Genomic DNA, 23,543 nt, shown 5'->3' with positions numbered 1-23,543 from the left:
GCATAACGTTCAACAGTCTGATGTGCAAATGTGTGCTGAGTTCTTACGTGCACAGCTCACTGCAGCAGAATGTACATTTTAAATGATCCAGTGATGAAAGCAAAACAGATACCCATAGCAAACAAGCACTGGGTGCCTCAGGTCAGGCACTCAAACTTAGCAGATGTGCTTTTACGTAAATCTGTATGTTCGTCCTGCATCTGATACAGCAGGTTGTGTAGGTATTTGTTCTGGATGTTGTGCAAAGTAGAGTTTGCATGTGGGAATGTATGCAGTCATCAATTCTGTAATGTGTTATATATGTGCAAGTTAAGGAAAAACTGGAGGGGTGTTACACAGACAACCTCAAGCTTTGCAAAATTAGTGTTGTTATGGATTTTTTTATTTGTTAATTGCAATTAATGATCAAGTGGGGATGTACAGCATGATCCCATAAGGCAGAGAGTAAAGGAACACACTCACGTTAGAGCTTCAGAGTAATTATAATGAGGAGAGACTCCAAGAAACTTCTGCACTTCATCCATCACAGTAGCTGGGTCACTTCTTAGCTGTTGTCCATCAATAATAAGCAACTGTAGGGGTAAAAATGCTAGTTATTTAGAACCAAGACTGAGGCTAATATCATGGGATTAAATTAGCATGTGACTCTGTACAGTTTTATTACAGATGAGCTTCCTTTTAGATATACTTCATTCTGTTGAATTTGTGTAGGTGAGCACTTTATAACTCTGTGTGCACATTGTTCAAATGCAACAGTTAAATCTCACAAGCCAATGTTGACTCTCAGAAAATTCTGATAAAAAGAGATAAAGAAGGAATGTAAAATTATGATTGAGATTTATATTGTGTCTTTAGGAAATCTGTCATGGAAGGTAAGTAGCAGAAAGCTCATGTATATCTTTATCTTAGAATAAAATGTTCAGAAGCTACTCAATTTCATGTTCAAAAGTGATATTGTGGCAATTTATTTAAAACTCGCCACGAGCCTCTCAGCCATGCAGGTTTGCAAAATTGTTAGCAAAGTTTCTTTTTTTTTTTGTTTTGTTTTTAATTAAAGAGGAGTGTGGCATAAAGGTACATTGACTTCCGCAAGCAAATATTCAGACAGTGTATCAAAAGTGTCATGGAGTACCAAGCAGTATTACTAATAACTATTTCAGGCAGATGTAGTTTATATTTATTTTGAAGGCTTATTGTGAATTATTAAGGTTTTGAGTGCAAATGCCAAGAGAATGCACATTACTGAGGCCCGTTAGTAAGCACTATGAGTGCTCTCTCTCTCTGTGCATCTCATTGAGAATGAGTGCATTTTGTTGTGCATCTTGTAAAATTAATCACTGTAACCATGAAACATGAGTGGTTACCAGTGTTACAAGGAAGATGTCAGTGTGCCCCTGAATGTTTAATAAGAGGGCTGCAGTCACTCTTCATTGGAAGAGAAGGAGAGAAATCTTCATGAGAGGGACAGAAGCAGGATGAGGGCAAAGAAGGAGCACAGGTAACAGGGCGTGGGATGTTTGGCATCCTTTTCATGCTCCAAGTTCATCAGAACTGCCCCTTCTCCTTCAAAGGAAGAAGTTGATCTGTGCTGGAGATGAGGAGACATACCCTGTTTGCTCCTAGGGCCATACTGCCTTGACAGTACTGCTTCCCTGTTATGAAGGAGTAGAAAGGCCAGGGATGAAAGAAGAAAGTACTTTCTCCTGGAAATGGGATTGGCCTGCTTCTCCTCTTTGTAGTACAGCTGAGACTGTATAATAGGAAAAGGGAGGATTGCAAAAAGACAAAGCTTCTATTTTCTTTCTGGATTTTCAGGTCCATGTCTAAACAGGCAACACTCAGTTCCACCTCCTTTCAGCAAAATTCTGTCCCACATATGGTAATCTCTGGAGATACTTGTTCATTATACTTGCTCACTAAGCACCCTTTTACTTCTTCTTACAGTAGGTAGACTTATGAACTGAGCTATGGACAACATCCATGGGTCAAGAGTGCCCATGTGTATATTTTGTAGTACTAAAATTTTGCTTTAGGTTTATATCTGTAAACAGTATTTTTAGTAATGGGAATATTCTTTAGGTCTATGTGTTTACATATATTTTTTTCATGGGAAAGATTATGAAAGACAGTTCAGTAAGACATCTGAAGGAAGATGGAAGCAAAAGAAGGTATTGCTGCTCTAACACTGAGAAAGACTAATTCCAGATCAGGATATAACAAATGGGGAATTTTTTATGAAAGGGAGTGAGTGGGAAGTGGAATGAAATTTCTAAAGCCCTGCCATTTTCTAAATGAATTTGTCAAAACTTCCCACAAGGTCTCACGCTGCATCTGCTTGTTTCTTGGGACCTAGAAGCCTTGTCAACCTTGGCTGATGCTGGAAGGAATCCCCAAAGTCCCCCAACAGGCCCATGTGGCCACAGTTCATAACATTTTCCCGTTGCATCTTTTCCACCAGAAAACAGAAAAATCAACACACTTCTGCCAAATAGCTTGGTCGTGTTAGAACTGCATTTCCTGTCAGCTCAGAGTCGCAGTGGGAAATATCCCAGCTCCTCTACTGATGAGGTCGTGCTCATTTTTTGGGACTTTGATGAGCTTGGCTAAACAACAGGTTGAAAATTACCTGTGAAGCAGGGTAATGAGTTAACCATCGTTCAATGTGGACAGCATACCAGCCGGGTGTCAGGCATCTCTTCTGGAGGGTCCTTATCTCTGAGGACGCCCACTGGCTGGATGTAATGACTTCATAAAAATTGAATTTCAAGGCAGCAGGGTCCTCATGGGATCGCTGGTGCTAATGGGAGATATTAGGCAGGTATCACAAAGATGCTAACGATGAAGCCATAAGCCTCCCAAGATCTGTTGGGAGGGCTGTGCTGGCACAGCGGGAGGGGAGTTGAAAAGCCAAATTTTGTCAAAATATACACAATTTTTTACTGCTTTGCATCTCTCACATTGACAATTGTAAAGGTGCAAGTGAGCTATTAAAAATGGTGCAGACTGCAGCCCTAGGCCATGTTTTATTCCTTGCAGAAATCGTAACACCAGTATCAGAAATGGTGTATTTTATAGAATCGTAGAATCATAGAATAGTTAGGGTTGGAAAGGACCTTAAGATCATCCACTTCCAACCCCCCTGCCATGGATAGGGACACCTCGCTCTAAACCGTATCACCCAAGGCCTCGTCCAACCTGGCCTTGAGCACTGCCAGGGATGGAGCATTCACAAACTCCTTGGACAACCTATTTCAGTGCCTCACCACCCTAACAGGAAAGAATTTCCTCCTTATATCCAATGTAAACTTTCCCTGTTTAAGTTTGAACCCATTGCCCCTTGTTCTATCACTACAGTCCCTAATGAAGATTCCCTCCCCAGCATCCCTATATGCCCCCTTCAGATACTGGAAGGCTGCTTTGAGGTCTCCACGCAGCCTTCTCTTCTCCAGGCTGAACAGTCCCAACTTTCTCAGCCTATCTTCATATGGGAGGTGCTTCAGTCCCCTGACCATTCTCGTGGCCCTCCTCTGGACTTGTTCCAACAGATCCATGTCCTTTTTATGTTGAGGACACCAGAACTGCACACAATACTCCAAGTGAGGCCTGACGAGAGCAGAGTAGAGGGGCAGGATGATCTCCTTCGACCTGCTGGTCACACTCCTTTTGATGCAGCCCAGGATACGGTTGGCTTTCTTGGCTGCAAGCGCACACTGAAGCAAGCTCATGTTCATTTTCTCATCGACTAGCACCCCTAAGTCCTTCTCCGCAGGGCTGCTCTGAATCTCTTCTCTGCCCTTCTGAGTTGTTCTCTGTTCTTCTCTGTTGCTGATTGCAACATTAGCAATCCATGTCTGTTTTAACTCTGCTTTCAATATGCCCTTTATCTGTATGATTACACCATATTTTACAAATATGTTTTTTAAGTAGAGTAGACTTTCTTATGCAAAGACATAGGCTTGGTGTTGTGGTTTAAGCCCAGCCGGTAACTTAGAACCGTGTAGCTGATCACTCACTCCCCCACTTCTTTCCTCTCCCTCCTCCTAGAGGGATGGGGAGGAGAATCAAAAGAATGTAACTCCCACGAGTTGAGATAAGAACAGTTTAGTAACCAAGGTATAACACAAATCGCTACTGCTACCACCAATAATGATAATGATAAGAGAAATAACAAGGGAAGAGAATACAATCACTCACCACCCGCTGACCGATACCCAGCCCAACCCAAGCAGCGATTTAGCCCTTCCAGGTAACTGCCTCCAGTTTATATACTGGGCATGATGTGCTGTGGTATGGAATACCCTTTGGCTAGTTTGGATCAGGTGTCCTGTCTCTGCTTCCTTCTGACTTCCCCTCCTCCCTGGCAGAGCATGACACTGAGAAAGTCCTTAGTCAGAATAAACATTACTGAGCAGCAACAATTAAAAACATTGCTGGTTTTTGTTCCCAGGCTGAAAGTCAAAAACACAGCTGAACCCAGGACACTTGGTAAAAGATAAAGTGCTTCCTAGAATTTCCTCAGAAAAACAACAGGCTTTCTTTTTTTTCCAAGGAGAGGAAAAAAAACCACCTCAGTTCTCCAGGCACAGACCTTTTTAACTCCATGGAAACTTTAGGAGACACTGCATTCATATGTACACCACCCCATGTAGCTTCACTTACATGCTGGAGGATGCGATGATGTACCAGATTCTCAGCATCAAGAGAAGAGCTCTGATTTTCTAGCTAGGCTATGCTTGTTTCTCTCGTGTATTCCCCTGGGCGAGGCACACTGCTTTTCCTCGATGCAGTGTCAGTTGTAATTGAGATTAAACTGTTTGTTTACAGCTGGTGGCAGCTCTGTGCTGAGAAGTTTCATCATTTATGACACTGGTGTCACAGATGCCAACTGCAAAAGCTGGCACTCAGCATCCTTCCACTTCTACAGAGTTCAAATTAGGTAACTCTAATTCTTGCTCAAGGGGTTGCTCAAATTCCCACAAATGTTGGCCGTCATCCCCTGCCGCTGATTTCTCAAAGGCAAGGTGCATACCTGGTACCAGGAATATGCCCGATCAGATGGGTCAATGAGGATGGTGATGATCTTGGCTTTGGGGATGAGGGAAGCAGCTCGCTTAGGAGCATCCTCAGAGTGGAAATAGTTGGCACTTTTCTCGAAGACAAGGTCAGTGGTAGTGTTGGAAGGAGTGGGGAAGAAATCCATATACCTGGGAGATGAAGGAACTCATTAGAATTAGCGAAAATGAAAAATGGGTCATATCTCTGCTTCCCATTTCCTTGTAGGTGAAAAGGTGGGTTTTCAGACGTAATGCTCAAGAAACAAAGTTGAGTTTCTCAGCTCATTCCAGAACTGGAATAGGGGGAAGACATCTTGGCTCTTACATGGTATTGGTAATAGTTAAAGCTTCCATGAAGTCAGGTAATTAGGTTTTTCCTTTGGTGGATGGGATTTTGCTAAGAAGTTCATCAGTTTGGAATGAATTTGGTTTTAGCTGCAGAAGAAAATGGGAAAAGCTTCAAAATGTCAACCATTTAATTTTAACATTGTTAAAATACTTCATTTTGGAGCCAGCAAATATTTCCTTTTAGACATTTTCAGAATGTAAAATTTGAATTTTGGCTTTGAATAGTATTTTCCACTTAAAACTGATTAGAATTAAAAGTGGAAAAGAAGGTTCAACTGAAAGGGTGAAAAAATCAAATGAAACAAAAGGTGAAATTTCTCTGGAGGTATTTTCGGGTCCCTTTGATTTTACTGAGCACCCTGGGGCTTCCAGTTTTGGTGGGACTCACTGTTTTTTGTCCTTTCAATAGAAATAAAGTAGGCAGGGCTCACTCTCTGCCCGGGACCCCACTGACTTTGGAACCTGCAGGCCAGTTTTGGTGACGCCTGGCAGAAGGAGTCTCCAAGAGGCTGGCCAAGGCTGGCCTCTTCCTCTACGTGTTACACGGGGCTGCAGAAGAGAGACACCCTGCTGCCCCCTCACCACTCCTTCACCACGTGTATTATACATGTAATGTAGGATGGCCATGGTGAACTTCCTCTTTATGTAGCACGGAACAACAAACACCAAGCATTTATTTCTCTTTCCCTTTACTGTTTGTGCCACCTTGACCTGAGCAGCTGGTGCTGTGACTGGGCACAGCCTGCTTATATCAGTCAGGCCTGTTCACTCCACACACTCTCCATGCTGTACGCCAGCAAGGAAACTACTCCAGGTTAAAATGTGGAGTGTGATATATATCTTACATTTAGGCTTTCACACAAGGATGAGAACTGCTGTTCCCTGTGGAAAAAAAAGCCTTACACAAATGCTTTTCTTAGAAATAAATAGTAAAAGCAATATTTTAAAGTGTGATAGGAATACCAGCTGAAATGCTCTACATTTGTTTTTTTCTCAAGAAGACACAAATCAAATGTTACTTCATGAAAAGCCACTTTTGGAAAAAGAGAGTATAATTCAGTATAGAAACAGTTATGAAAAGACAAGAGTTGTTACTCAGCATGAAGAGAGTCATCATAACTGTCCATTGTGTTCATTGATGAAAAAATAAGAAAATTGTGACTGTGATATCTAAACAAAATTAAAGACTTGATTAAATGTCCCATCATTACAAATTAGTTTCTTTTTGTTTGATAATGTCAAGCATAACAAATTCATCCAGTAATTGTGTTGATGTCATACATGCTCCTGTAATTGTTCCATTATGGTTTACCATGTACTAATAATGAATGCTTCTTTTTTGTTATTCTTCTTACCAGTCAATTCCCTTGTGATAGTTGTTTCCATTGAAGAACTGAACTTCTTCAAAAGTTTTTGGAGTAGGAAGATTGCTGATAATGGAAGGATGCATCAGAAGAAATAAATAAAGGGCTGTTGTTCCTACAACAACAAAAAGAGATGCCATTAGGAAATAGTAAAAAAATCCCCACCTTTGACTTTATTCATTCAATAAAGTACTTTAAATCAATGCATGCTGAGATATACAGGAGAATTAGATTACTTTTTATAAGGAAGTTGCCTGTTGATGAAAGGCCTGTGTAAGCACAAGGGGCTTTCAGAGGGATGGGCGATATGTGCAGACTCTTCTGCTTTTTGAGCTTTTGTCATTTCCAAACCCTGAATTCTGCTCTGTGATACAAGCCTGATATTGCTGCTGAAGGCATTGCTTCCTTGACTATTTAAACCTCTGAGGCAATTCGGCCTGAACATCTTTGTTTTCAAACTATTCATGTTGCACAAAACTTCTCCAAAGCACTAACTGTGGGACTATGTTTTTGTTGCTTTCAGAACTGTCTTTTTGCCCTCTGTGCATTTGTCCTGGGGGTCTGCTACTGAGGAATAAAAATTCTGTTTCAATGCTACTAAGCCTGTATGTGGTAATTATGCTTTCAAATCCCAGTAACAGTACTTATTCGTTATTTGTTTGAGAAAAACACCTGGAAATGTTATATGGTGGTAAACAAAAATTTGGAGAATGTCTCTTTAAAATTGCACTTCGATGTTTTCATGCAATGCAAGCTGTCATTGGACTATGGATTAAAACCTGCTGTCTCTGTCACTGTCACAGTATTTCTGTATGATCTTGGATTAGTCAATTATTTCCCTGCCTCCGCATCCTTTTTGTGTAGTATGTCCACAACAGTAATCACCATCTTGGAAAAGGAATTGGTAGCTTAATTTAAATAATGCCCTGAGAGCCTCAGAGGTCTGCAGGGTGTTAAGCACATTTGTTGTCAGTTAGGTTCTTAAACAATGTTGAAATAATTTGTCAAAGAAGTTAATAGCAATCCTAGCACAAGGCAGCCTGACAGAAACATTTTATGTCAAGTGAGTGCAATTTTGCTATACAAACAGTTGTCCCTGTCTGTTGGCAGTGGAGGAGTTAGTGTCTGAATCCCACAGGGATTGGAAGTGAACCCTTTCTAAGGCAGGGAGTTGACTTCAATTTACAGGACACAAATACACAGGTGCAAAACTGGGTGGCCAGCTTTGGTTACAAATTCATTACTTCTTACCTGTTTTCTGGGGTCCTATCACCAGAAATTTGGGTAGGTGGTCACAAGTTTTGTTTCTTGACCAAATATCCCTATGTCGTTTATCATCACATGGATTCTGAAGAAGAAAATGCAATTGTGTACATCATGCTGGGGTATCCTATGTGTTTGCATGTCTTTGCAAGTGAGAAGTGTTAGGCAGTAATGCCAGAGCCTTACATTAGGTAGTAAACCCCGTATTTCCTCGTAAGAGTTTACTCGTGGCAGATATTGAGCTGGTACTCATCCATGGGAGCATTCAGGTACACAGGGACCAAAGTCTCAGGTATCTTCCAGGACCAGCCCTTCCAGGGGTCCCAGAGAAGTCAGTAAGGCTACACAGTTGTGCACATCTGGAAGGATTGGTGTCAAAATCCACACCCTGTGAGACTACTGCATTTCCTTCTTTCCATTAGCTAGGCTTATTTCATAAACTCAGAGTTTGTAGGCACCTAGGTGGTCTCTTTGGGTAAGAATCAATGCATATGTAATGGTTTTGCATGACTGACTATTAAGTTCACTCATTAGAAAAAAAAATAAGAAAAAAAGATTAAAAATTGATTTAATCAAGTTTTCATTTGAGGTAAAAATGGAAACCTCTGAATAGCTTCAAGGCATTACTTTCTTACGTAACAAAATGGTTTCAGATATATGGAACTTAGTGCCAATTTTAATTTACATAAACACCCAAAAGGAAGAACAAAATAGAAATGTGGGATATTATTAATCTCCTTATCTTCCTACTACCTATGAATGCAAAATAAAATGTGTGAACAAAGGATGCCACAGAAATAGTTAGGATTGACTACTTCTTAAAGCAGTTATCACATGCATACTGTTTTTGCATAGTATTGGCTGGTAATAGAAGATACTTTTTGCTAGTGAATAAAGTTAACAAAATACAATGGAGAAAATCATTAACTGATCTGAATTGCTGCTGCTCCACTGATGCCAGTGGAAATACAGATTTAGACTTCTTTTGCACCTGGACCAAAAATAACAGGGAAAAATTCTGCTCCTTTTTGCTAGGATAAGCCCAGAATAACTGCCCAGATCTCCATGGTGTCTCTCTGAATTTATACCTGCATATTTGAAAGCACAGCTTGGCATATCATATTCTGAGTAAGAGAAGAGCCAGACATCTGTAACAATGATTAGGTAATTACAGTGCTGAAGGAGGTTACAAGCATCACATTTGAAACATATAGTCTATACAAAAACCCTCTTCATTCTTAAACAGAGCTGCCCATTCTGTGTTTGCTGCTGACCCCTCCGGCTCTCCCTTTTCCTTGCTGTTCCACTGAAGGGGTTTCAGGTGGTAGGAAACCCTCCTGGTAGCTACAGTGATCCAATGTTAGTGATTTCCCATTGAGGGATCCAATGACTCTGCATCTCTTACACCTGGCTGGCTGAGAGCATCGTATGGGTAGTGCAACACAATTAGTGAACACAAGGCAATGCATCAGCAGAACTACAAACAGGGAGGATGGGAAGGGAAGCTTTCTCACATATAAATGGCAATTAGGGGCTTTTACCATGCCTGAGTTAAGGGGAGTGGAAGCTAACCCATTTCTGGTCAAAAGCAGTGGCGTCTCAAGAATACTTAAATAATCTAAGGTAGCCTGCAGGAAGAAATAACGTACCTGAATGTGAAGGGGGATTATTTTATTGTTTTAATAGGAAAAGATTCTTATTTCAACAAATGGCTTGTAATTGGAGGAGGAAGAAGTTGTAACATTACCTGCCAGAGAGGGTCTGTCTGCTCTGGAAAGAGCTCAAAGTACTTCTGAGCCAGCTGAACGGGGGGCAGTGTCTGCAGGTTCAGGTTAGTTGAGCTTTTAACAAAGTTGGCCAAGTTGACAAAGGTGTATAAGCCCAGGCGGTCGTTCCCATAATTAGACAAATGGGTCATGAAGATGCTGATCTGGGAGGCAAGAGAAACTTTTCAGTTACAGGGTATCAGGAGATAGCAGCATCTGGATGGAAGGGTGGGCACAGGGGCTCCAAGAGGTTTGCTAAACCCTGTAAACACCCCACACCCCCAAACCAAAAGGCAATAAAAATGTTAAACTAGTTGCACTTCCTGTCCTCTCTGTGAGGGTCACATCTCCAAACTTGTCATATGTGCACTATCTCTTTAAAATCCCTTACCTGAAGCGATGTATTGCTCAAGAGCTCCCCATGGAGTGGTATTCAGGAGACGCTCTTGGAGATATTTTTGTCAATATTATGTTTTGAGTTCTTTTTACAAACAACATAAAAACTGTTCATTGAATGCTTTAAGTTTACTTTGCTGTTCCTCGTCTCTGGGCAGGTGTCTGGGAGGCGCTGGCAAATGTGAGCCCTCGGTTAGGAATTCCCAGCACTCCAGAACATCTGAGGGAGACAGCCGCTCTTCAGACATGTAGGCAAAGCTTAATTTCAGGGCTGCTATTTATGGAATTAACCTGAAAATCTGACTAATACGGTGTCTCCTATGAATGAAGGTTGGCTAATTTGTTTAAATTGGCATAGCTGGAAGTAGGTAAGTTCTGAAATGTAAAGATTTCAAGCCTTTGTGAATGATGGTATCTCAGCTAAATATCACTGTCATGGTCTTCTCCTTAAAGCCAATAAGGCTGCCTTTTTGTCAGCCTTACTCTGGTTCTCCTGTATGTGGCCACTGCTTTGTAGATCTTATAATTTCAGAGGGATAAAGACAATTTGTAAGAATAACATGAAGAATATATTTCCCAGTATTTTCTTTACATGGGGTGACTAAACTCAGTTTTGCAGTTGCAAAGGCCTAATTTCTCTGTAGATGGTAATTTTTCAGTTTTATGAATATACTATCAGACTGAGTGTTGTTACTTGACTCTTCTACTCAGTGAATTGGCCTAAGATAGGATGCGCAATGACAATGCAATTTAATTACGCTGTTATCAAGAAATGACATCGTAGTGGTAATGTTGCACACACAATGCAGGTCGTTGCACACTTTTGCTGGTGTGCGGTCCCAGGGTTTTGCTCTGGCAGAAGAAAAGGCTGCTGATAAAAATACTGTGTCCTGACTTTCAAAATAATCATGGAATGCAAAACCACATGCTTTCTACTTTCACCATCTTGCTCTGCCAATGTGGTGCTTAGAGCATTAGCCCACAATGTTTAAAATCATGGCCATTAGTTTGTTAAATTATTGACAAGGCTTTTAATTCTTCTATAAGGTGAAGATGGATGGAGCTGAAGGACAAAGTGTCCCTTATGGCCCATCTGCAGTGTGTTTACCCTGTGCCCACTTTATTCCACAAAAGGTAATTTGTTCCTCACTTTCATTCTGTACTGAGCCTCTGTTGAGCAAAGATTGTCAACTGTGCAAGATCTGTGTTCTGTGGGTTTGACTTAACTGGAGTGAACACTCAAACTGCCCTAGACTTTGGGCAGGTCCATATGTAGTACCCCAGAAACAGAAGGAAGGCTGTGAATTTTCTTTGGGCTTGCAGTCTGCTGATCTTCTCCGTCACCCCCCAAAAAATACCAATACAAACATGTCCTTTTTAATTTAGAATTCAGCTTCTTCATGATATGACAAATGCTTCCTGCAACCCAGTTTTAAAATGGTGTAAAACACAGGAAATGTTGATAGAGAATATTATCTTGTCTCAGAAGTGTTTTTTATAAGTAGTAGAGGGTCTGTCAATGACATTTAATATTATTGCAGCAATTCAATATTACTGCAGCAAATAAAGTATGAAAGTAGATCTAGTTGCTCTTTATGCTTTCTTTACACTTGAATTAGAATGAGGTTTTCTTAATGTTAAAAGGTACTTATAGGAGATGTATATTAGGTTATTTTCAGAGTTTCATTAAGCTGCAGCCCAATACAAAGGTTCCAATTGATCACTCTTTATGGAGTCAAAAGATCTGGGACATCTCTCTTGACTTCTTTTATTCCATTGATTTTTTTTTTTTTTTTAAGTGAAAATCTCCAAATGTGGTGCACAATAGATGGGATAAAACCACATCCAATTCTTTGCCATCTGTCTCCGAATCAGTTGAGATAATAGGAGATGGGTATTAACAGCATGTTTACAGCATGGAGAGACACAAATGTTAGTTTTCATGCCAATGCCTCAATCCATAGAAAATGCAATAGTCTAGAAATGTGCTGAGCTAGCACAGTGCTGCTGTGGCATGCCTTGAGGGTGGTGCTGGGCTGCACTGCTTTACTGGGCTCTTTTGGGGTGCCCAAAAGGGCTTCAGAACCAGGCTTAGGGGCAAGAGTGAGGAGACCATTGAAAATCAGTGACTGTCCCCTCTTGCAGTGCTCTATGAAAAACAGGCAAATAAAAGAGAAGGAGCTTTGCTTTTATACTTTCTGTGACAAAAAGAAAACAGGCAGGTAGCACTTCACCAGGTGGGATAATGCTTTCAAGAGGGAGTCAGGATCCCGCTCTGTGCAAGGTGCCCTACAGAGGCAATAAATTGTATCAGGTTCCTGAGGCTGGGGACAGGGCTCTGTGTGCTTTGCATTACTCTTGAGGTTAAATTAGCATAAGCAATCTGTGTTACACAAATGTGCAGAAATATACTGAGTAAAACCCTTTGTGGTCACTACACAGCTTATAGCAAGCACGTTATGGGAAGCAATGTCAATTGTGTGTTAGTTTGTTCCCCCAACTAGGCCCAGCCCAGACACTCTGCAGGACAGCAGTGTTCAAGTGATGCTGTAGTTTGTTCTGATGGGGTATCTCATCAGCTTTGGCAATTGGTCTCTGTGATATGAGATTGTCTGTAAACTAATGACAGGGTCATCACACAATTTTACTATCTAGTTCTTTCTTCCAGGGCTTTTTAGAATCAGTTACATCCAGAAATTATAGATAGATATACACAGAATTTTCTATATGTAATATTTGTATTTGCATGCTTGCGACATATACATGAAATGAAATCTAGGTTATCTTAGTAGAGGAAAATAAGAAGCTTGCTTAAAAAATTATTGGAATATAAACAATGCTGGATCTGCTTGAAGTGTGCCAAAACTGCCTTCTCTACTCAGTTAGTGCACTTTCTCCAGATCCACAGCCCCATGTACCTATTAATGCAGAATAGAGGTTTATTTCCTCCTATAAGTGCCAAATTCAATACAGTCTTAACTAAAAGCACTCATTTTTGGACAAAGGTTAGCTACCTGTCTCTGGAGGCCACTAGGATGCTGGTCTCCTTTAAGACTAGAAATCATATTTGCCTTTGTGTGTGTGAATCCCTCCAGCCTGAGGTAAATCTGCAGTTGTGTGTGTTTGTACAGGAGCTGATACTAAACAAGGCTGTTTGATCTATGATCCCAGGAGCCTATGCTACATAGCCACCTATGTCCTTGCCATTTATCCTAGTGAACTGAAACAATTATGAAAATCGCACAAAGCTTCCAGCTTCTCCTTGAGAATACCATATGGCTACATTCCAGAACAGAAATTCCTGGAAAAAAGACTGTTAGAGCTCCCACTTTCAGCTGAAGTGTAACCCAACTAAGGTCACTAAGATGACCCAATATGTGATACTGGGAATCAAATATTGGCCCATATATGTTGATATTTGAACTTGCGCCTTTTCATTGATCTAACACTTGCAGTTGAAAAATCAATTACAAAACTTATGTATAGATTTGCTCTACCTCACTCAGCCTTCAATAATTAAATAGCATCATTGTTCCCTTTTAGGTCCTTTCCTTCTGCTCATCTTTTGGCCCTTCCCCATTGCTGGAAAAGGCCAGGAACAGAGGTAGTCTTATGTGTGGATTCTGCGTCTCTGAGAGGAACTTGTTGTTCACTGTCTTTAACAACTTTTTTCCTCACTTCTGCACCTCTTAAATAACATTTGCAAGAAGGGAAGAATTAACACATACAAAGTAAATCAGGAGTGTAGCTCAACTTTGTGCAAACCAAAGACACTGGGAAATACATGGTGCAGCATCCTGTTCTTGTAGAAATGTGGGAGCATATTTCCTGCTCTTCTCTGCTCCTCTCTTTCATGAATGTCTCTCAGAAAAATGGATTTTGCTGTTCCATCTTTTTCCATTGTACTCAGAAAATGCTGTTGCACAGTTGCTCCAAGAGCAACCTCTAATAACTGGATCTAGATGTCAGCATGTTGTGTTTCTGAATGTGTAAATAGAATGTCATAGCTAAGAAATGCAAAACTGTCAAGTGTTCATTTACTAATACCAAGCAGCCTTATGCTAGGCTGACCACAGAAATACGTCTTTCTGTTTCAGGTGTTTAATATATTTCACATCTTGAACAGCCTTCTGTTATGGATTACAGACTTGTCTGGTACCTTATGATTCAGAGCCCCATTCACTGATAATGAACCCCAGAACACTTGAGCCCTTAATGCAGCTGGTTGTGCAGCAGCACAAAAAGCAAGCTGTGAGTTTTTTGTGTTGACACAGCACTAATTTTAATAATGACAAATTGTTTTTCTAGAATTCAGCACTATTCATATTCATATTCATGACTCCTCTGCTACTGAAGTAAAATAATTTATATGCTGGAAAACCACTTTTTTTCACTTTTACTCTATTTCCACTCTGCAAATTTTTTTTTTATATTTTAGTATTCTTGACAGGATAATCAAATATTTTTGAAACATGATATCTCTACAAGAAGCAAAAAAACACAGTGTTTGGAAAGAAACACTTTTGTCTTTGATTGAAGGGGAAACAAAAATATTGAATGGTGTTATATTTCCTATGCCCATATTCATTACAGTGTCTATACTGGGAATATCCCACTCTACATGTGTCTAGCAATGGGAGGGGAAGCTGCAATCCATCATCAGTATTGTGTCACTGGGACAGCCATACAAATGTTGTAGTATGTCTATGTTGTTTTAACATTCCCTATTCAAAGAGCAAAATTGTTTCCCATTTACCCAGGAACACTCTCCTTTTACATTATTTAGTTGGTATGATTAAATGAATTCTTTTTTATTGACAGAAAAATCCTGTGCTTTGTACCTTTCCCTATGAGGCTAAAGTTGGTATGTTAAATTATCTATTTTTATTTTCCAATATTTACCCAATTCTCACTTCTAAAATAAAGGCTAAATCAAGACCACATTCCAACGCAGTAACTGTTTCCCATGATACATACATCTTTGATACCCCTGGTGCAGAAGGTCCTAGATGAAGGAAGCCACATAGGAGGTTCTACTTCATTAAATATATATATATATATTAACCTGAATTTAAGAAAAGTGGGGTTTTTTTACTGTTAGGCCATACTTTCAAAGTCTGTGAAAAACTAAATGCTGTTGATGAAGACATTTTGCAGTCAGTGAGTGGCTGCATTAGGGAGGAAAAACAAAATGGATTGTTTTATGCCTGTTAATTTGTTGCATTTGTATAAGTGATCAGTGGTACATCCAATTGTGACCGAAGTATAACAAGTTCTATGCAAATATGGTGCTGCCAGTTACATCTGTGGGCCCCAAGAAAGCTTTGCAGAAATCTAGAGCAAGTCAGTCCTCCTGTTATAGGCACATATTTTAATTTTTAAGTGAAGTTCATGACATGGGAATTTGGTTTGTTGCCATCTGTGTTTTCCCATTGAAGAGACTTCCTCAGACTATAAAATTCCTCTGAAACAACAAAAAATTCAGACTTGAGAATAACCCCATCTTCACATTACACAAATGAACCAGATGAGAAAGGGTTTGCGCACTATTGCCTGAAGTCAAATTTGTACGCCAACTGTTTCTGACAGAATAATAAAAGTATCTTCAAAGATCCAGCTCTGAGAAGTCTCAGATGGTTTTGGTCTTCAGTTTTTTAAGATGATCAGAGCAGTTTGCATGAGGAGATAGCTATCAATGCCCCATTTCCTTGAGGGTACATGTTGCCTGCTCCCTTTTAACTTCTGTTGAGCTAGTACTAAATATTGGTTGAGGCTGTCGACCTCTTTAGTCATAATCCTCTACAAATAAAAATCATTTTCAGCTTCAATCATTTTGTGCCAGTGCATAATGTGAGTAGTCCTTGGCACCAGTTTATTGTGCCAAATTAAATTCCACTCTGGCTGCATCCACAGCAAATGATGAGGCTTTCTCTATTCCTGCACTGCAGTAGGGATAGGTGTCCCTTGCTGTCCTTCATGTGGCAGATACTGTGCTGACAGTACCGCCAGCACAGCGGAAGGAGAGCTGGCCTGAGCTGGCAGGTAAGTGGCCACCACAGGCCAGCATTAGCCTACGTCCTCTGCAGTGCCTTGGAGTGGTGTGCCATAGGCAGTACCTGTGTATCACTGTCTTACAGGCATGGTATTTACCTGCTGCTCTCTTATTTGTGTGTGTTTGTTCATAAAAGCCTGATATCTAATTAAACAAGAACATGGTTTAGTAGCATGTAGATGTTGCAAATAATACAGGAGGGGTCACTTTTTAGCATAGAATAGATATCTTTGCAGTAAAGCTTATTACTTTTCCAGAATTTGCAAAATAATCCTAAGGGGCCTTTTATTTGTATGAGTGGAAAATAGGAAATTTCTTCCTGTTTGAATTGTATTTTAGTGGACAGCATTCCCTTGCTCGAAGAAAGCTAGATATGATGTGCATGTATTTTAAGCAACATTAAGCCTTAGTTATGTAGATCATAGAGGATATGATGACATACAATTAAGAGCCTGCTCTACACATGTAGTACCTATATGGCTGCAATTCCTGGATAAAAAGAGGAGACGTTTCCACTCTGCAATCTGTAAACTACCAGTCAGCATTAAACCAGGGGAGCCAGCAGCGGCCAGGCTGCCAAACAGCTATTAACTATGGTGATAAATATTTATGAATAATGCTTTTGAGCCAAGCTGTGTGCTTGATTTGAGCCTCCTTGCATATACACTGTGGGTCACCTGGGAATGCCCTGTCAAATTGCTCTCACCCACTATGACCAGGGGTTAAATTTTGTCATCTTGCAGCTTGGAGATGTCCCCTGGCTACTCTGGGGGGTTCTAGGGAAGGCAATATTTCTAGGCAGAATGAAGCCAATTCTGAAGTAAACATGGACTTCAAGGTTGGCAGACTGACCACGTTTAGGAATAAAACATTTGGTTTAGTGCTGCAGGTGTCTAATGTGTTGCTGGGGGGCTCCCAGAGGAAGCACAGTATTTCACAGATTAGAGTTCAATACAATTCTCTTCAGTAGGACTTAAATAAGTTGTTTTTTTTTTTTTAGCTGGATCTTCAGTCGTCGTTCTCTCTATTTACCCTTCTAATCAGTGAATTAAAACATAACCCTCTGAGCTTACTGAACTGTGGCGGAAATATGCTCACCTATCTGCTGATGGCAAATAATGGTCAAAATGATCATTACTTTGGATAAGCAGACATCTCTGATGTTCCTTTTTATAGATGTGCTGAAATAAGATACGTTTCTAACTGTTTTGAATAATGGAGCGAATTATGTCTATTATCGTTAATGTGGCACTTTGTAGTCTCCAGGTAGAGGGAGGTAAAGTCTCTTGGAGCGATATTGATATTCCCTGTGGCCATTACTGCCTAGGGCCCAGCACAGCACAAAGAGTTGTAGAACTTAAGGCATCCCATTCAAACTGAGATCTCTTATACATACTGAATAAGGGTTTTCAGCAGGATACTTCCTTTTAGATGGCAAAGAAAGAAATGCCAGGCAAGCTGCTATAGATTGGAGCTACAGGAAATTTATCATTTGCTTTTATAAGTGTTCTACTCTCATGTTGATATTCTAACAGTTTTATGAAGAGCTGACTGCTCTGTGTTATAGAGCGTTCATAAATGATGATTAATTAAGCCATTTTGTTGGCCTACTCGGAGCAAACAATCCTCAGAGTTAATTTAATTCTTCATGCTTGTTTTTTTTAAGGATAAAAACAAAACCAAACCTGCAACATTTTCAGTTCACTAGAGGATATAATATTCTCAAATCAGCCATTTTCCAATTAATTTTGAATAGCAGACACAGCAAGGAAATTTTGTTCTTGTCCATTTACTTCTATTAAGGATTCATTTTCAATAATCAGAGAATTCTGAGTCAGCTCATTTTTACCTTTAAGACTTGCTCCTGACACTTTACTAAATTATCCTGTGGTGTGTGCTTGAAGGTAAGAGGTTCTTTTTCCCTTTACTCAGTAACCCTCTTGTTGACACACAGCCATTTATTACTATTTCTTTGTAATACTATTACAAATTACTATTTCTTTGAATTGTAATTGGAAGGGCACTGCAATTAACTGACTGCTCAACTGAGCAAGTGGATCTTACTGGTTCTTCTAAAGCCTGATGCACTTATATTTGCATTTGTGTTTGACTGAGGTTCCTGTTTTGCTGTCCCTTGCTGGGTTAAAAAGCTCTCTGGTTCAAAAAGGGTTTTTTGTTTTGTTTTGTTGTGTTTTTGTTTTTTTTTTTCGAGAAATGACTCACTCTTTGTAGGGGCAATAATATTTAGGGCTGTATTTAATAGCTTATCTTGACTATTAGATGTTTATGACTGTTCTTTATTGTCTGTGAAGCAGGGGAGTAAAGGAGATGAAGTAGAAAAGAGATACTGGAAGACCTCGAGGATGCTGAGGATGTAATATGTGAAACAATTTGTAAGAGCATGCTTTAAATATATCAGAGCATTTCTCAGGAGACTGAGTGAAGGGCAACAGTCAGAGAACATGGACGGAACCCACTTAGTTTTGAGCTTGACATTTGGATGTGGAAAATCCTCCTTAAATTTAAAATCCAGTGGAGTTCCCTAACTTTTCATATGAGAAATCTGATTTTTCTGATTAAAGTATTTCAGTTTGGGATCTGTATGTTCTGAACACTTTGGGGTTCCTTAATTATAAATTTTCATATGTTTCATTTTGAAACAAAGGAAAGGATTTGCCTTGTTCATCCCTTTTGTTCACTTCACCTCCCTCTCCCTGTTTGTTCCTGGTAAGGGGCAAAGAAAAGGAATGTTGCACAGCCCTGGTGAAGGGAGCAAAGAGGAAGGGACATTTTACAATTACATTCTGGAAATGGAGACACTTACTTATTTAAAGGACAACTAAGTTAAGAAAATAATGAGGATCGGAATGTTAAACGTGCTGAAAATGACTGACATGTTGAAGTCCTTGGGGTGCTATACAATTTTTTAAAGTTATATAACCCAAGGAAGTAAACATTAAAAAAATATATTTGGAAGCAGCTCAGAGCACTGCAAAAAGCTTGTAAAGAATTGGCAAGCTTCAGGGAGAGAGAGAAAGAAATAATGCAGTTCAAAATTGTTTAAAAAGCAAATAAATTTTGCAAGTCTTAAACTGACTCTGTTTTATGCGTGGAAGCACTAGAATGCTGCACAACTGCAGAAAACCTAAATATTTTCTTCACAAGGGATTGGGCTGCTAAATGCTGGTCAGAGACAGAGCATTTTTGCTCGTATTTCCGTGTCTGGGCAGTGTCACCTTCAGGCTGAGGACCTGGTATTCTTCCCCTCTAGTGCACTTTGGTATTAAATTCCTGGTTTTGAAGATATATCTTAAGTAACAACATACTTTCTTAAATAGTAGTGTAGTGTCTGGTTTTAAGATCCAGCTACAGTTCATGCAGGCATACATGCTGGCGCAGCACAGGGGTAACAGTCTTGCAAAAAGTTTTATTTTAGTATCAGAATTAGATTAGGCACAGAGCAGTTTTATACAACTTTTTTTACATTTATGATTGACTGAAGTTTGAAATCTTTATCTTTTTTTTTCTCTTCCCTTGCTTGTTTCTACAGAAGGTGATAATTTTTCTGCTTTATTTTCACAACTGACAGGGCAGTGCTAACGCTATGACCTTTAGGAGTTCTGTCCTAATAAGGATTTAGTGATGTTGTTTGTCAAACTACAAAGTAAATAAAGTCTATGATATATAATAATATATGATAACATAGCACTGATTGAACATCTGCCTTTGGTTGGGCAAGGAGAAAAAGTATTTCAGTTGAGCATTTCATTTTTCTTGTATAAAATAGTAAACGAAAACTCCAAGAGTACAGTAATGCCTCATTTTCTGCCCCAAACTGTATATGTATTGCTCTTATCTGTAAATACAACTGAAGCTCCTTGTTACTGTTCTAAGCCTCCAAATGAACGTAACCCTTCAGGGAGAGCTAGATTGATAACTTTTCAAGGAGTTGCACTCTGTTGAGACTTTTTCCACTAACTTTAATGAGTTTTGCTTTGAAGTGTTTATGCAAAGAATAAGCCCCAGAATCTAGACTTGAACAGTTTTCTGCATTAGCTGGGTCCTGGAGAGGGATGGCTGGGATTCCTCTAGCCCTCATTAAAACTCAAAGAAAAGTTGGTCTGTTTTCTGTCTGTCTTGGTGGAATTTACCCCTCCTATGCATACTACTAAATCATTTCTGCCAGACATGACTCATCTTTAGGATTCATAAATAAGAAACTGTCTTGCTCAGCCACAGGGGATTCAGTAGAAGCCATTTAAAACCAAAAAGCATTGGAGGATCCCCTTGACAATCTTTTTGCAAACTCTTTATCCTGATGCAGTGTCACTTGGGATTTCCTAATATAACCATTTATGTGGTATTGTTTCATGGAAGTGCAGACATTATTGGTATATGAGCTTGATATTTATTTGTAATACAGTTGCTGAAATTGCTAATTCAATACTGAATAACAAGTAGGATTTGTGTAAACCACCTGCTTGCTAAAGCACAGGAGGGGAAAAAAAGAGAATTTGCCAGTAGACTTCATTGGTGGCATGATTTACACAGTCCAGAAAAGCTAGCAGATTTAGTTGCAGGTTCCTTACCTGAAGCAAAATCTTCATTATCTCCCACATGCTCCCTGCCGAGGCCACATTGTGAACTTCCCACATATGAAGTACATGGAATATGCATACTCACGGAGGAAATAATGTTGCAATTGATGTACTGCAATGTCCATGTTACTGCTTGCGATTATTGTTGAGTTACAGTCTGACCCTACACTAGTCTGACCCTACCTTAGTTGTGAAAAAATTCTTATCTGATACATTATTCCTATTTAGCAAATTTGCTTCCCCACGTTTAATTATGCTTGAAATGTGCTCCAGTAATCAAACTAATTGAAGAAAAGGTTAATCAAAACTTGATTGTTTAAGTTGTGCTCTTACTTGTAGTTGTTTGGGAGGATGCGATAAAAGACTTATAAATGTATGTCATGACAGCCTAAGGAAGCATAAACTTCTTTGTACTGCCATTTGCAACCCATCTTCACTTCCCAAATTCTGTTATATACACGACTACAAATCATGTCCCTGCTTTGCGCCTGGAAACCCTCAGCTACATCATTTGGGCAAGTCTTTTTCATTCATGTGATGAAAGGAACCATGATGTATTACTTGTTTTTTTTTAACTCTGCTGGGGGATGGTTCAGTTGAATGTTATTGACTTATTAAATGTATTGATGCCAATGCAGAGAATGCCTTAGGTTGGGAGTTGTATGGTTGAAAAGCCAGCACAAGTCCTCCTGCAAGTGTTGACTTTGGTTCTGTTGTGCTTTAGTTGTTGGGGTTTGTTTTTTTTTTTTTTGGCTTTTTGGTGGTGGGGTGGTTTTGTTTTTTGGTTTTTTTAAATTATTTTTGGGGGGAGGTGTTTGCTGTTGTTGGTTTTTTAGTTCATTTTTTGCTTTTTGTGCTAGAATCTGTTCATCAGCTTGTATCACCACTTATTCACAACCTTTCAGGTTTCTGTTTCTTTGCCCCTGACATCTTAAGCTAGAAGACCAGAAATAGCTGACTTTTAGTTTGCTTTCAGACAATTGAAGGGCTGGAATCCACAGCAGATGGTGATAGTGTGCTGATTTTAATCAATGCACCATGATTATTTTTAAAATTTGAAACAGTCTGAACAAGACTGTGTTCAAGTGTGTGTGTGTTCTCTCTGCTCTGTTTAGCAGAGGGTGAATATGGCACCTCTGCACTTTTTTAGCTAGTGTTGTTAGTTTGCTTCTTAATAAGCAACAGGTTCATGTAGATGTATCTTCAATGAGGCAAACTGAAAGTGAGAGAAGCCTTTTGGTTTTAGTGCTCCAACAGCTTTGGTAACTTCCATGTGGCAGTAGGAGATACTTTGCAGCAATGATGCTTTGTGTGTAGGTGGGGATATGAGATGTGGAGTGTGCTACTCCTCTTCATCCATTCGTGGAGTAAATTCATGCTTACATTGCTTCAACCACATGGTGTTTCTGGACTTATGGCTCAAAAATATACCAATTATTTTGCATTTCTGCTTTTAAGTGTCTGAAATAGTGAGAGAGCTATCTTGTTGCTTTTAAGGGATGTTTTTAGGCATGACACTAGCAACAACCCAAATCTTTGCTCGCGAAGCCAGGCCATCAATCAATCAATAACAACATACTGCACACTCAAGGACATGGACTGAAAAAATAAGAAAACATAAGAATTGAGAGCTTGCTGCAAATGGTGTTGGAGGTCTGCAGAGACTCAAAGCCAAAGCACCCTTGTCCAGACTAGCTTTTGGGAGCAGACCCTAAAGTAAACCACTCTCAAAATCCAGGCCCAGGGTTTTGATTTGGAGGAAACTAGGCAGCTGCCTGCAAAAGAGAAGCCAGGAACAAAGAGGCAGTTGTGCAATATGTGGGAGACCATCCCTTACTTTGGCTGCTTTGGGAAAATGTCATTGAACTGCACAGCTCACTTTATTTCTAGTTTATAAAGTGTATTAGCAATTATTTATGAGTTAGCTAATTTTTATGGGGAAACCATCTACCTCTAGTTGTAGAAAAGGTTCTGTGAAACCAGATACTCCTTTTGTTTGGTTGGTTTTTTTGTTGTTGCACCTGTGCTTTTCAAACCAAGCACGGTAGTAAACAGCATTGCACACCACTGGGCAGGTAACGAGCTGCATAAGTTGATATCTAACACAATCTTGGGCTCTGGAATATGATCTTTTCTGGTAATTACACACCTAATTTGTATGTCACTTCAGCTGTTGTGGGAGCCTGGCAGCTCTGTGGGTGTGTGGAGGGGTTCCCCTTGCCCCAGCTTGTGTGCACAGAACACACACTGATGCCAGTGGCAAGTTCACACACCCACTTGACACCAGAGCCACTGAGCAGGAGAGCTTATGCAACTACATGGAGTAGAATTAAGAGAAGCTATTTTTGCAAATCTCCTCCACACCAGGACACTGGTCCGTGTTTTTAAAGAGTAAATGAAAATTTTTTTTCAACAATGTCAATAATGCAAAAACAAACAACGGTACAGGCAATCCCTGTCCTGCAAAACATGAAGTAGGATAACGGTAACAATGTATAAAGCAGCCTTTATGGGGGGGGTATGGCGCATTCCGGTTAAGATTCTATTTTATGGGTATGTTTTCTATCCATGGACTACATTAGGCATCTTGTTCAATAGGACTCAACAACAACATTTTAAATTATGGTTTTGAAAAAGCCTTTTTGTTCTGGACAGTTGTTCTTTTCCATGATCCATTTGGAGAGCACACGCTGGCTTATGTT

The 23,543-nt window shown here is 39.8% G+C and overlaps 1 protein-coding gene and 1 long non-coding RNA gene across 2 annotated transcripts in view; one reads left to right on the top strand and one right to left on the bottom strand.

Annotated features, from left to right (window-relative positions):
- LOC133220862 (bifunctional heparan sulfate N-deacetylase/N-sulfotransferase 4) overlaps positions 1 to 23,543 on the bottom strand; it is a 99,899-nt gene that overhangs the window by 4,719 nt on the left and 71,637 nt on the right. The window contains exons 7-12 of the mRNA XM_061369265.1: positions 9,777 to 9,959; positions 8,018 to 8,114; positions 6,758 to 6,881; positions 5,030 to 5,204; positions 2,627 to 2,797; positions 463 to 572 (exon numbers count right to left, since the gene is read on the bottom strand). Of these exons, the coding sequence (XP_061225249.1) occupies positions 463 to 572; positions 2,627 to 2,797; positions 5,030 to 5,204; positions 6,758 to 6,881; positions 8,018 to 8,114; positions 9,777 to 9,959 (860 nt within the window). The remainder of the gene's footprint in view (positions 1 to 462; positions 573 to 2,626; positions 2,798 to 5,029; positions 5,205 to 6,757; positions 6,882 to 8,017; positions 8,115 to 9,776; positions 9,960 to 23,543) is intronic.
- LOC133220865 (uncharacterized) lies at positions 4,823 to 9,861 on the top strand. The gene is made up of 3 exons (XR_009727798.1): positions 4,823 to 4,936; positions 7,290 to 7,378; positions 9,716 to 9,861. It is a non-coding gene; the product is annotated as an uncharacterized LOC133220865 (long non-coding RNA).

This window comes from Neopsephotus bourkii, unplaced genomic scaffold (genome assembly GCF_033783945.1).
Source record: "Neopsephotus bourkii isolate Nb327-2 ecotype Australia unplaced genomic scaffold, CSIRO-AGI_Nbou_v1 NB_1488, whole genome shotgun sequence".
Taxonomy (NCBI): Eukaryota; Metazoa; Chordata; class Aves; order Psittaciformes; family Psittacidae; genus Neopsephotus; species Neopsephotus bourkii.
This window is presented reverse-complemented; position numbering and strand designations above follow the sequence as displayed.